We start from the raw sequence: 14780 nt of genomic DNA, 5'->3' as shown, positions 1-14780 counted from the left end.
ACGCACAGAAGTCGATCTCGAACGTAAAACACGGAAGTTGTTAGTAAACTAAGGTTGATATTTTTTAAATTAAAATTAAAGGAGCGAACACTTGCATTTTGACGTCAGTATTTTTACAAACGATATCCGAAGCGTGGCACTGGTGTTACAACATTAAAACATTAAAAGTTTCATTTGCTTTTGTTTTGAGTTGGAAGCGCCTATTTGGACCGGAAGCACGTCTTTAACCATTACTCTTCACTTGACACTGTCGTGCAATGGAGTCCCGCTTGGCCACCGGGACCGGTCCCGGGACTTCCGAAGCGCTGACATGAAATCTACGGTAAGAACAAGTGTCTTTGAAAGCATCATCATCTCGTCGCGTTGTTTGGCAAACTTTATTCGAAGTATTCACCTGTGTTTCGTTCATGCACACAGACTCTGCGAGGGCTTTGCGTGCTCAGCCTCTTAAGCCTGTCGGTCTTGTTTTGGTTCGGACATGTGATTATGCGGGACCGTGCATCCCCGCGCTTCCGGCGCATTTTTGGACTTTGGGGGTACGTCAGGATCCGACTGGACTCAGTGGAACAGGTGACAGTTTTGAATCCTTTGACAGATGGGCCTGAAAGCTGCAGCTCTAGAGCCGCATGTGGCTCTTTTCATCCGTCTGCTGTGAATTTAGTTTTCCACTGGCTAGACATCTAATCCATTTGACTCACAGTCAAGTCTTTCACTGTGCCAATGGCCTGCAATGAACTACTTTGAACAACAACAACAAAACTATAATTACGTCACTAGAGCTGGGGGGGGAAAAGTCATCTGGCGATATATCACGATCATTTATGTCACGATCCGAGTATCAATAGTTTTATGAGTATCGATACTTTAGATCAGGGGTCCCCAAACTTTTTCCTGTGAGGGCCACATAACTTTTCCCATTTCTGATGAGGGGCCGGGGTCAGTTTGTAACAGAAAAAGTGTGACGATTGCAGGCGTGCTTCAATGTAAAAATGTATTGTTTTTCAGAAAGCCACAATCAAATAACCCTTTCTGGATTCTTCACGGAACAAAAGTAAATAAAATAATAATAATATAATATGATATAATATAATAGGGCTGTCAAAATTGTTAACGGGCGGTAATTAATTTTTTAAATTAATCACGTTAAAATATTTGACGCAATTAACGCACATGCCCCGCTCAAACAGATTAAAATGACAGCAGTGTAATATCCGCTTGTTACTTGTTTTTTGGTGTTTGGCGCCCTCTGCCCTCAAATGATTTTATGCGTTTCTGCACAATGAGTGAGCATGGTGTAATTATTGACATCAGCAATGGCGAGCTACTAGTTTATTTTTTGATTGGAAAATTTTACAAATTTTAATAAAACGAAAACATTAAGAGGGGTTTTTATTATAAAATTTCTATAACTTTTACTAACATTTATCTTTTAAGAACTACAAGTCTTTCTATCCATGGATCGCTTTAAGAGAATGTTAATAATGTTAATGCCATCTTGTTGATTTATTGTTATAATAAACAAATACATTACTTATGTACCGTATGTTGAATGTATATATCCGTCTTGTGTCTTATCTTTCCATTTCAAGAATAATTTACAGAAAAATATGGCATATTTTATGGATGGTTTGAATTGCGAATAATTATTTTTTTAAGCTGTAATTAACTGGATTAAAAATTTTAATCGTTTGACAGCCCTAAATATAATATAATATAACATGATAATAAATAATAACAACACTATTAATTAAACAGATAATAACCAAATAACACTCTCTGGGTTCTTCACAGAAAAAAGCCAGGAAATGAATAACACTATTGGAAAAAAAAAAAAAAATGTTCAGGGGGTCGGACCAATTGTGGAGACGGAGCGTATCCGGCCTGCGGGCCGTAGTTTTGAGACCCCTGCTTTAGATACTTCTAATGTGCTGTGTTGCCACAAGCCAACAAATGATACCTGGTCACGTTGAATAAGATGCTACTGGAATGGAGAAGTAAACTGTGGACAGAGGAGGCGTTAATGTGGCGCAAAAACAAGTTAATTATTTTTTTTCTTTACAAAAACAGCCAAATTTACTAAAATTCAGTTCGAGGTCGAAAATGAAGATGATTATGATGCTAGTTCAATCTACCTTTGGTGTCTTCAAATACAGTGGTATGAAAAAGTATCTGAACCTTTGGGAATTTCTCACATTTCTGCATAAAATCACCATCAAATGTGATCTGATCTTTGTCAAAATCACACAGACGAAAATACAGTATCTGCTTTAACTAAAACCACCCAAACATGTATCGGTTTTCTTATTTTTTCTTATCTTTGTCAAAATCACACAGATGAAAATACAGTATCTGCTTTAACTAAAACCACCCAAACATGTATAGGTTTTCTTATTTTAATGAGGATAGCATGCAAGCAATGACAAAAAGGGGGAAAAAGTAAGTGAACCCTTTGCCTAAGGAGACTTAAAGAGCAATTGAAACCAATTTTTACCAAACATTTTAAGTCAGGTGTGTGCCCATTCACTGATGACTGATTTAAAGCTGCCCTGCTCACTATAAACACACACACAGGTAAGAATTGTCTTGATGAGAAGCATTGTCTGATGTGCATCATGGCTTGGTCAAAAGAGCTATCTGAGGACCTGCGATTGTTGATTTGTATAAAGCTGGGAAAGGATACAAAACCATCTCTGAAAGTCTGGATGTTCGTCAATCAACAGTCAGAAAAGTTGTCTACAAATGGAGAGAGTTTGGCACTGTTGCTTATCTCCCAAGGAGTATCCGTCCACCAAAAATGACACCAAGATTTAAGTGCAGAATAATCAGAAAGGTAAAAAAGAACCCTAGAGTGTCTGCTAACGACTTACAGAAATCACTGGCACAGTCCAATATCTCTGTGCAAACATCAACTATATGTAAAACTATGGCCAAGAATGGTGTTCATTGGAGAACTCCACGGAGGAAGCCACTGCTGTCTAAAAAAACATTGTTGCTCGTTTAGTGTTCGCAAAAAGGCGCTTGGACACTCCACAAAGGTTTTGGCAAAATATTTTGTGGACCGATGAAACTAAAGTTGAATTGTTTGGGAGTAACACACAAAATCATGTGTGGAGGAAAAAATGGACTAGCTCACCAACATTAACATCTCATCCCCACAGTGAAGCATGGTGGAGGGAGCATCATGATTTGGGGCTGTTTTGCTTCCTGAGGGCCTGGACAACTTGCAATCATTAATGGAAGAATGAATTCGAAAGTTTATCAGGATGTTTTGCAGAAAAACCTGGGACCGTCTGTCATACAGTTGAAGCTAAAAGGAGGATAGATGCTGCAACAAGACAATAATCCAAAACACAGAAGTAAATCAACTTCAGAATGGTTTCAGAAGAACAAATTACACGTACACGTACACGTTTAATTAAAGTGGTGTTGTAATGGTTTATTTTAAAAGTGTTTGCATTTAGATTTATTGATTAGGGTGGATACACTGCCCACTTGTCTGCCTCTTTTCACATGGCTGAATCCATCTGCTCCCTGTTAAGACCAAAGTAAGCTAAGTTTTTGTTTGAGCTAATGTTTTTTTAATGCATTCATAATTTAGTTTATAAATCTATCTGGCCGTTTTTTTGTGGGAATATGTGTCTGAACCATTTTTTAAGAGCATTGTAAAAAAAACTCCAGCATTTTATAGCATTTAAGCTAGCGGACTTTTTCTATGTAAGTTAGCCAATTGTTCTTTTGTTTTACATGGATCCTATTTTTTTTTTTTTTTTTTTTTGTATTATACCGTTTGAGGCTTAGCTCAGATATTTTAAATTTTCATGTTCCTTATCCGATTACTCGATTATTCGAACTAACTAGTCCATCGATTAATCGACTACTAAAATATCCGATAGCTGCAGCACTAAATTTGTTTTCGAAGCCATAAAATGCCAAAAAAAACACTACATTTGTCTATATTCAATTCAATATGCTTTCCTATTACCAAAATACATTAATTCATGCTTTATCTTATGATTTGTTGCAGTTCTTGGATCTACACTACAACCAATGCGCACTAATCTCCAGTTCTGGCCAGATGCGCGGGTCTGGTTTAGGCGCTGACATCGACCAAATCCCATGCGTCATCCGCATGAACGACGCGCCCACGGCAGGCTACGAGGTGGATGTGGGCGGACGCACCAGCGTGCGCGTGGTCTCGCACACCAGCGTTCCACGTCTACTCAAGAACCAACACCGCTACTTTCAAGAGGCGGCCGACACGGTGTACGTTTTCTGGGGACCGGATAGAAACATGAGGATGGACGGGAAGGGCGTCGTCTTCAACGCTTTGCGCGGGATCGTCAGCGAGTATCCGGAAACGAAGCTCTACGCTATGACCCGGGAGAAGGTCAAGCTCTGTGACCAAGCTTTTCAGAATGAAACTGGAAAAAACAGGTATGCCTAGCAAGTGATAGTCGTCTGTTGGCAGATTTTTGTGGAGTGATGAAAAATATTCCCTGTTTTGTGCTGAAGACAAGTCATTGGCACCATCATGTTGTGCTGTGGTAGCACCAAATTGGTGCCAATGAACTATGTTGAAGAATGTTGAGGCGCTTCCTTCTTACAAAAAGTGCTTATCTGTTATGCTTACTGTATGTCAGTGAACTATGTTGAACCTAGTTCAAGAGCTTCACCTGGACAAAAGTAGTGCTGAGGCGCCATCTTCTGGGATCTTGGTGCCAAAAAACTATACTGTAGCAAGTTGAGGAGCATTATTCCAACAAAATTAGTGTTTTGGTCACCGATATCCGGTACCTTGGGACCTACCGGTATCTTGAATGAAGTTAAGGAGCTTTATTTGGACAAAACTACTATGTTGAACCTAATTTGAGGAACTTAAGCTGGCCATAAATCGTGCTATGGCACCAACTTGTAGCATCGTTTTGCCAAGAAATTATGTAGAAGCGCAGTAAGGAGATTCACTTGGAGAAAAGTAGTGCTCTGGCGACTAGTAAATGTTGAAGCACGTTGAGGAGCTTTTGCTGGATTCAAGTAGAGCTTTGTCCCCATCTAGTGTCTTCAGATCTTAGCTTGGTAAGGACATCAACGAAAACATCCAGTTTTTCTTCCGTCTTTTGTGGCTGATCACTTTTGTTCCATTGTACAAAAATGATTTTCGATACAGGGGTTGTCATGAGACTGGTTTTCTCCTTCAGATTTAAGTCGGGAGCGTACCTGAGCACGGGGTTCTTCGCCATGACGTTGGCTGTGGAAATGTGCGACCACGTTCGGGTTTACGGGATGGTTAACGCCGACCACTGCAGGTTAGTTTCCCATGTTACAGGAACAATATGTAAGATTGATGGCCAAAATTGGTACTGCAACTAGTGTCAAACGATTGAAGCGCATTACATCCCTGTCCTTCCCCTTTGGGCTGCCAGACAAGAGCTTTTCAATTGAGAATCAAGCTTTGTTATCATGCAAATGTTGCATTTCACTCAAAAACTATAGAAAATGCAATTTGAAATTGCATTGGTAGCTTTGCTATACTGGTCAGTAAACATGTAGTACAAGCACACACAAGTACGCGTACTTGTAGTACTAGTACACATACTTGCAGTATTAGCACACATACTTTCAGTACTACTACACGCAAATACATGTGTTTGTAGTACAATTACACACAAGTACATGTAGTTGAAGTACAACTATACAAGAACTCGTAGCGCAGGTACGCGCAAGTAACCGTGCTTGTAGCCCATGTACGCGCAGGTACACGTGCTCGTAGCGCATGTAAGCGCAGGTACACGTACTCGTAGTGCAAGTACTAGCAAGTACACGTACTAGTACATGTACTTGACGCGCAAGTACGCGTACTAATACATGTACTTGACGCGCAAGTACGCGCAACTGCGCCTACTTGTCACGCAAGTACTCGTAAGTACGCGTACTTGGCGCGCAAGTACGCAAACTTGTCGCGCAAGTACTCGCAAGTACGCAAACTTGTCGCGCAAGAAGTACACGTACTTGTCGCGCAAGAAGTACGCGCAATCACACGCAAGTACACGTACGTGACAAGCAAGTACTCGCAAGTACAAGTACTTGTCGCGCAAGTACACGCAGGCACACATACTTGTGGCGCAAGTACGCGCAAGCACACGTACTTGTCGCGCAAGTACGCGCAAGCACACGTACTTGTCGCGCAAGTACGCGCAAGCACACGTACTTGTCGCACAAGAAGTACGTGTACTTGTCGCGCAAGAAGTACGCGCAATCACACGCAAGTACACGTACGTGACAAGCAAGTACTCGCAAGTACAATTACTTGTCGCGCAAGAAGTACGTGTACTTGTCACGCAAGAAGTACGCGCAATCACACGCAAGTACACGTACGTGACAAGCAAGTACTCGCAAGTACAAGTACTTGTCGCGCAAGTACACGCAGGCACACGTACTTGTCGCGCAAGTACGCGCAAGCACACGTACTTGTCGCGCAAGTACGCGCAAGCACACGTACTTGTCGCGCAAGTACGCGCAAGCACACGTACTTGTCGCGCAAGTACGCGCAAGCACACGTACTTGTCGCGCAAGTACGCGCAAGCACACGTACTTGTCGCGCAAGTACACATACGCGACAAGTACTCTCAAGTACACGTATTTGTCGCACAAGTACGCGCACTTGTCGCGCAATCACGCGCAAGTACATGTACTTGTCACGCAATCACATGCAAGTACACGTACTTGTCACGCAATCAATCACATGCTAGGACACGTACGCGACAAGCAAATACTCCAAGTACAAGCACTTGTTGCGTAATCAGTCGCACGCAAGTACGCGCTAGCACACGTACTTGTCGCGCTAGCACACGTTCTTGTCGCGCAAGCACACGTACTTGTACTGCAAGTAACCATAGTTGAGTACAATTAAGTACAAGTACTATTAGTACAACTGTACGAAGTATATTCATAATCTTGTCTTATTTCTGCAACATTAGTTTATGATACAGAGCTCTGGCAACCTGAAATAACACAAAGAATTATACTTTGCTGAAGGTAGAGGGCAGGGACAAACGGAAGGAATTGTATTTGGCGTTGAGTCCCATCTCTGTGGTCAGACAGAGCAATCGCAGCGCGGCTCTCTACCACTACTACGAGCGGGCGGCGGCAGACGAGTGCCTGATGTACAAGCTCCACGAGCGCAAGCGGCGCGGCGGCCATCGTTTCATCACCGAGAAGGCCATCTACGCCAAGTGGGCCTCGCAGCACAACATGGAGTTCAGGCACCCCTCATGGAATTTGGGACCGCCTCCGTAATACTGCCATATCCAAAATGGACGTGTAAATTTAGTGCACTAGTATAATTATAATTGATTTATTTGTGATAGGGCTAGTCATAGACTTCATTATGAATTCTAATTTTATTATGAATATGAATTATATTATGAAGTCTTTGGGCTAGTGACTATTTAGCCTAGTGACAATTTCCATCTGTAGACTGATTTACAAAATCCCTATTTGCTCCCATTGACCCCCAACTTGGACCAAAATAAAAAATCTCATTGGAAAATGTGCATCAATGTTATATTTGATTTTTTTTTCTTTACTATCAATCTTTTCAATTTGTATATAGATGACTATGTTCGAGAAGCTTGATTGCATGTATATACACTTTTGATAAGGGATGGGTGCAATACCTAACCTCACAGAGATATCCTCCAAACCCTTTTTGAGTAAGATGATATATATTTAATATATTTTCACTATTTTGCACTGTTGTTCTACTGTACATAACCTGTTTTGACCAAAGTATGTGTGAAGGTCAGAAACGCCTATGACCATACACTGCTGACCAAAAGTATTGGCACCCCTGCAATTCTGTCAGATAATGCTCAATTTCTCCCAGAAAATGATTGCAATTACAAATGCTTTGGTAGTAATATCTTCATTTATTTTTCCTTGGGAGAGGAAGAGAATGGGGTAAAAAAGAATAAATCATTATCATTTTACCATAGGCGGAGTTTGAGTTTTGGTGACCCCAAAACGCAGTGTCAGCAATAAAATTACCTTTGACGAATATTTTAATAATAAATTGACAATGAGCATTTTTTGTTTCCCATCATTCTTGAGGAGAATTCTAAATCAGGCTGCTTAGGCGATACTTTTCGCCAAGATCGTCATCCATTTAATTTTGTACGCCCGCCGGTGTCGTGCCAATGTAGTTACCCCAGTCAAAAATTTTATCCCCTGGGCGGAGCCATATGGAGGTAGATTTGTGTCTATTATTCAATCAAAAAAAAGTTGCTTCAATAAAATTTTTTTTAAAAAGTTGCTTTAATCAAAATTTACATTTTCAACCAAAAAGTCGCTTCAATCAAAAAAAAAAAAAAATATTTGAATGCAAAAATAAATTTGAAACTCAAAAAAATGCACATGAAAGCTATTTTTCTTTGATTTATTTTTACTTTTTGATTGAAGTAATGTTGATTTCAGTTTGGGCCACATTTTGGCTAGGACATTTATGTCTTAATTATTCAATCAAAAAATAAGTTGCTTCAAAAAAGTATATTTTCAAAAAGAAAAATCACTTCAATCAAAAAAAGAAAAATTTCAATCATAAAAAAGGTTTTTGAATGCAAACAAATATTTGAAATTGGAAAATTTGCATTTGAACACTTAATTTTTCATTGAAAAAGTTTTCTTCAATTGAAGCAATCCTTTTTGTGTTTGGGCCTTATTATGGGTAGGACATTTGTGTCTAAATTATTCAACCCCCCCCCCAAAAAAAGTTGCTTCAATCAAAAAAATATGTTCAATCAAAGAAAAAAAATATCTTTACAAATATTTTTTTCTCTAATATATATGTATATGGCGGAAAACACAAGACTAAAAAAGCAGTTTCTGCTCTTGCACTCGTCTTTAAAATAAACTGCTGTATTTTAAGATAAAACAACTGTTGTGTTTGATAGAACAATATGTCTATATGCTGCCATAGCAGATTCATGGCACATGAAGCCCCCAAACTATTTTTAATTTGTCCGTTTTACCCTGAGAACCCCCGTTTACAGATGTCACACAACCGCTTTTGTTTCAACCCAAACCCAGCCATAAAACGAATGTAATTAATTATATTTATTATTCAAAATGTCTGTCGTTTTTAGCTTAGAATCATTCATTGATGTCTCATATTTCGTTTTGAAAAAAAAACTTTAAAAAATTATTCACTTACTTATTTTAAACTTTTAAACAAATTATGTCACAATGAAAAAAATGGCGTCTGTAAAAAAAAGTCATGGATATCTACCTCAGAACTATTGCTTAATTGTTTTTTTTTTGTTACTGTTGCATTTTTTCCGATATGTTAGATGATAATTGATCCAAACAAACAAAAAAAGTTGAAAAAAAAACGTTTAAAAGGGTAAATATATGAAAAAGAAAATCTCGACCACTCCTTGATGTCTGCGATTTCTGCATCGCGACCCTTGTTATATCACCGTGTTTCACCCATAAAATCCCCCAAAAATCCAGCTTTGGCCATTCACAGCTGTGTCTTGACACTCGGTGATACATGTTACATGAAGTTTTTGGATCAAAACAAAGTAAGTACGCGATAATATCTCGTTAAAGTCATGGCGTCTGTAATTCTGTTCTCGCGTGCTCTCACCTCCAGATAGGGTTTTGCTGTTTAAAATTTTTTTTTTTTTTTTTAAATGCCCTCCTGCTCAAAATTTTTCTTCCCCCAGAAAATTGAGATTTTAAGCTTTCCAATAATGTACCACACTTGCATATCGGACAATTTTGAAAGTTGGCTAAATTGGGAGTCTCAGAGCGGAACTTCAAGTCACCTGAGTGTTTTCCACCATATGTATATATATTAAATTACATGCAAAGCAAATGACTGTCTAAGGTGCTTGAAAAATAATTTCAACCAATTATAAAAATGTTTTTTTTGTGTGTGTGTTAATTTCATTCATTTTTGTTGCAGTTTTATTCAGTGGCGCCACCCTATAAATTGGTTGGCCACCCCATTGGCCACCCTGCTTGCCAATATATCGTTAGATTGTTGTAGCATCAGTTATACATTTCATCCCAAATGAATGCATTTATTTTGTTTTGTTAAATGTAGGGATGTCAATTTTATCGTGTTAACAGGCAGTAATTATTTTAAAAAATTAATCTTGTGAAAATATTTATCGCAATTAACGCATTCGCGGTACGACTCATTCACGCATTGCCGCAAACAGCCTACAATGGCGCCGTTTTACTTATATATAGAGATATGAGGCTGAGTGGAGTAGAATCAAGCATTCATTGGGGCCGTGCTTTTAATTGGCAAAAGCTTTGTCATCTCTCCCACAGCAACTATAAATATTGTGGGGAGGAATGACAGGAGTTGATCATTTTCTTAACACCCTGTAATGTACCCAACACAGAGAAGATATACCATTTGCAGCCACCACACACAGTCATGGTTGCGCCACTTCCCATCATGCATTTGGGCAGAACAGTTAAGTCGCTACAGTATCATTTACTGAAAACTCAACAAATACACTAGATGGCAATATTTAGTCACAATATACAAACTCACATTTATCCTTTAGGAATTACAAGTCTTTCTATCCGTGGATTCCTTTCACAGAAAGAATGTTAATAATGTTAATGCCATCTTGTGGATTTATTGTTATAATAAACAAATACAGTACCTATGTACATATGTTGAATGAATATATCAGTCTTCTCTTATCTTTCCATTCCAACAATAATTTACAGAAAAATATGGCATATTTTAGAGATGGTTTGAATTGCGATTAATTTTTAAGCTGTGATTAACTCGATTAAAAATTTTAATCGTTTGACAGCCCTAGTTAAATGTACACCTTATGCCTAATATATACATAACACAATAAAACAAAATTGTTGTGGAACTCAAAATGTTGACTGGACAGTTATGGATTATGCAAATTAAATCATTAGTAACATCAAATATTACACAATACAACAAAGTATATCAGTAGCCATGTCCTTAAGGCTTTCTGATAGTTTTCCCCTGACCTTGTTACTGCAATAATATAATGAAAACCTGAAATTATGGCTTTTAGTTTTGGCCACCCCAAGATTTTAAGTGGCTCCATCTGGCCACCCCTATGAAAAATTTCTGGAGGCGCCCCTGGGTTTATTGCTTTACAACTTATATACATTTTTGACTCCCCCCCCCCCACTTAAAATCCACTTATGCATTTTACACAAAACTCCAAAAATGGACCTGACAAAATTATTGGCACCCTGGTGTTCTATGGGATTCAGGTCTGGATTCCAGGCCATTTGGGGGCCCTAAGCAAAATAATGCCAAGGGGCCCATATTTTTGGCCCACCATTTCGTCACAGTGTACTGTGAAACCCATACATGCAATCCAACCTATATGTCCATATTTTGTATATTAATCAGATTTTGTCGCACTGCATTCTTCAAACTTCTCACCTCAAGTGATTGTCAGTACTTACAGTAGATAACGCCAAACCTTTTTCTAAAAGAGGAAAGAAAGAAGGAAGAACGTTTATTTTTCAAGCTTGTAATCAAAAATCAAAACTCACAAAAGTCAAATAAAGCAAACTGTAGTAAACAAAAATAGAATACAGGGTGACCCAAAAAAAACGGGCCCCAACTCTAATTAGGCCCCGTTTCATAGTGTTTTGTCCGAATGAAATGAAACTTTGGTCATAACTAGTTTATTATATTCAAAACATCACATCAAAACACTAAGGTCTTTGGCCGTTTTTCCTCCGTTCTACAGCATATGTTCTAGATGGCCTCCATTTAGCTCCATGCATTTCTTGAGGCTGGAGGACCCCCAGAAGACATTTGTCTTGGAGTTCGCCTTTCCATCAAGATGGAAGTGGGCTTCATCTAATGAAGTAGCCACCAAGCCCCTGCACTCTCCCAAGTGCATGGTGTGGGCTGCAATCTCGGCCAGAGGCATCATTGGACCAATCTTCATCGAAGAATCTGGCGCAGCAGTGACAGTCACCAAGGAGCGGTATGTGGAGGTCCTCAAAACCTTCAAGAATGAGCTCCAGACCATCTACCCGTCGCTCATGAGCAGGTTCTGGTTCCAGGAGCAAGTTCTTACACCTCAAACCTGTCCCGAGATTGACTGAAAGACAACTTCGGAGGCCGAGTGATCAGTCTCAAGACTGATTTTGAGTGGGCACCCCATAGCCCGAACCTAAGCCCCCCAGATTTTTTTCTTTGGGGCTATCTTAAGGACAGAGTCTACGCAGGGAAACCCAGAACCATCACGGAACTCAAGAAAGCGATCAGGGAGGAGATGAGAGCCATTACCAATTCAGTCTGTAAGAACGTCATGGACAACTTCATGCTGCGCCTCAAGAAATGCATGGAGCTAAATGGAGGCCATCTAGAACATATGCTGTAGAACGGAGAAAAAAAGGCCAAAGACCCTAGTGTTTTGATGTGATGTTTTGAATATAATTAACTAGTTATGACCAAAGTTTCATTTCATTCGGACAAAACACTAAGAAATGGGGCCTAATTAGAGTTGGGGCCCGTTTTTTTTGGGTCACCCTGTATAAATTAAACAATTGCCAGATTGCCCCTTATCTGGGCCCCCTAGTGGTCAGGGGCCCTAAGCAGCTGCATAGTCTGCGTATAGGCTGGGCCGGCCCTGCAGTGGCCACTTTAGATGGGAAACAAAAAAACGCTCTGTTGAGAGAAATGGTGGAGGAAATGTTTTGTATTCATAAATCTGTCCTCAGTTGATATGGAAATAATGCTCCTATTGCTTGTTATTATTGACATATTAACTTTTCGCCACAAGATGGCAGGATGGGACTTAATTGTCTAAAGTGCTACTTTTATTACTTCTTCTTGTTTGACTTTGATGACTTCGATTTGTGGGATTGCCTGTGAAGACAGCAATGAGAGAGAATGTATCCGCATGTCAATGGAAATTAAATACGCCGAGTTTTGGCTAAAAGACAACTTATTCTCCGTCAATTCTTCCTACGAATGCAACGTTGAGCTGCAACCACCTCAACAGGTTATGGGCACAGGAGTCATTGGAAGGTAAAGTCAGTTTCCACCGTGTAGAAGGTCGCGAAGGACAGCGTGCTCACGGACTGCTGATTAGCGGAAAAAGCTAACAGGCAACATGGATCCACGAGGAACAAGTAGGTTACCTCGACTGGCATTTGACGGAGATGAAGCTAAATATGAACTCTGGGAAACTAAAATGTTGGGACATTTTCATTTAATCGGGCTAAAGAAGACAGTGCTGGTAGGACCAACCACTGAAGCAGAGAGAGAAAATGATGACATGAAAAATGCGGACGCGTATGCTGAAATGATACAACTTCTTGATGATAAAAGCCTTTCATTAATAATGAGAGATGCGCCAAATGACGGAAGAAAAGCTCTGAAAATATTAAGAGAATATTATGCTGGGAAGGGAAAACCCAGGATTATAAATTTGTACACCATGCTAACATCTCTTCAAAAGGGAACCAAAGAAAGCATAGTCGACTACATAATAAGAGCTGAGACCGCCATCACAGCATTGCGAAATGCAGGTGAAACAATGGCAGATGGTCTACTTATCGCAATGGTCTTGAAGGGGCTGCCAGAAAGTTACAAGCCATTTGCAGTTCATGTGGCGCATACCGATGAGAACATGACATTTGCAGAAATCAAAACCAAACTCCGAAGTTTTGAAGAAACGGAAAAGTTAAATGCAACAGAAACAAGCGACAGAGTGATGAAGACTCAAGCAAGAGCTTCAAAGCAAGCCACAAAAGCAAACGCTCGGGACCGGATCAAAGACGACACAGAGTTGGTGTGTTTCAAATGTGGGATCAAAGGTCCACCATGCAAAATCATGTCGACAAAAGACATGGTGTAGTCGGTGCAAAACGGACACGCACAAAGACACCATTTGCAGACGCAAGGAAACACCGGACGGAGCGAGAAAAATTGCTGAAGATGGAGATCCTGACTTCGTGTTCAAGGTGAGAGATGAACAGCCCGACACCAGGCGGCAGGATACACACAGCATCCGGGAACGAGGTCTGATGGTGGACACGGGAGCGACATCTCATATCATCACTGACGTGACCAAGTTCAAAAGCTTCCAGGAGACGTTCAAACCAGAGAACCACAGCGTCGAGTTGGCAGATGGTACACGGTGCAGTGGATTCGCACTAAAAAGAGAAGATGCGGAGTGCTACCTGATTGACAACGGATGACATGATAGCTGATATCATGACAAAACCTGTAACAAAGTTAAAATTGAAGAAGTTTGACAGTGCTATTTTTGGAATTTGAAATGTAAAAGTTCATTTGGTTGTTAAAAAGGCATCAACATGAGAACAAGTGGGGGTGTTGAGAGAAATGGTGGAGGAAATGTTTTGTATTCATAAATGTGTCCTCAGTTGATGTTGAAATGTTCCTATTGCTTGTTATTATTGACATATTATCTTTTCGCCACAAGATGGCAGGATGGGACTTAATTGTCTAAAGTGCTACTTTTATTACTTCTTCTTGTTTGACTTTGATGACTTTGATTTGTGGGATTGCCTGTGAAGACAGCAATGAGAGAGGATGTATCCGCATGTCAATTAAAAAATTGATTTTGAAATGAAATTAAATACGCCGAGTTTTGGCTAAAAGACAACTTATTCTCCGTCAATTCTTCCTACGAATGCAACGTTGAGCTGCAACCACCTCAAAACAACACATTTCCTCCACCATTTCTCTCAACAGGGGTCATCAACATGTTGTGCCCCCCCCC

The 14780-nt window shown here is 39.9% G+C and overlaps 1 protein-coding gene across 2 annotated transcripts; it reads left to right on the top strand.

Annotated features, from left to right (window-relative positions):
* Window positions 1-17: 17 nt before the first annotated feature.
* st6galnac4 (ST6 (alpha-N-acetyl-neuraminyl-2,3-beta-galactosyl-1,3)-N-acetylgalactosaminide alpha-2,6-sialyltransferase 4) lies at window positions 18-8501 on the top strand. 2 transcript variants are annotated; one of them, XM_057819447.1, is made up of 5 exons: window positions 18-322; window positions 418-570; window positions 4025-4434; window positions 5196-5303; window positions 7099-7304. In XM_057819447.1, exons 1-5 carry the CDS (start codon window positions 311-313, stop codon window positions 7157-7159), a joined length of 744 nt encoding a protein of 247 aa, XP_057675430.1. In that variant the 5' UTR covers window positions 18-310; the 3' UTR covers window positions 7160-7304. The 2 variants fall into 2 exon arrangements, with proteins under 2 accessions (XP_057675430.1, XP_057675429.1); XM_057819446.1 differs by having other exon boundaries at window positions 34-322; window positions 7095-8501.
* The last annotated feature ends 6279 nt before the right edge of the window (window positions 8502-14780 follow it).

Source organism: Corythoichthys intestinalis, chromosome 17 (assembly GCF_030265065.1).
Source record: "Corythoichthys intestinalis isolate RoL2023-P3 chromosome 17, ASM3026506v1, whole genome shotgun sequence".
Taxonomy (NCBI): domain Eukaryota; kingdom Metazoa; phylum Chordata; class Actinopteri; order Syngnathiformes; family Syngnathidae; genus Corythoichthys; species Corythoichthys intestinalis.
Note: the sequence above shows the minus strand (reverse complement) of the source record. Positions and strands in the feature narration are given on the sequence as shown.

Coding starts and splice junctions, on each gene's coding strand:
- st6galnac4 (XM_057819446.1), top strand. Junction 571..4,024: donor GACTGGACTCAGTGGAACAG/GTGACAGTTTTG, acceptor GATTTGTTGCAG/TTCTTGGATCTACACTACAA. Junction 5,304..7,094: donor GTTAACGCCGACCACTGCAG/GTTAGTTTCCCA, acceptor CTCTGTGGTCAG/ACAGAGCAATCGCAGCGCGG.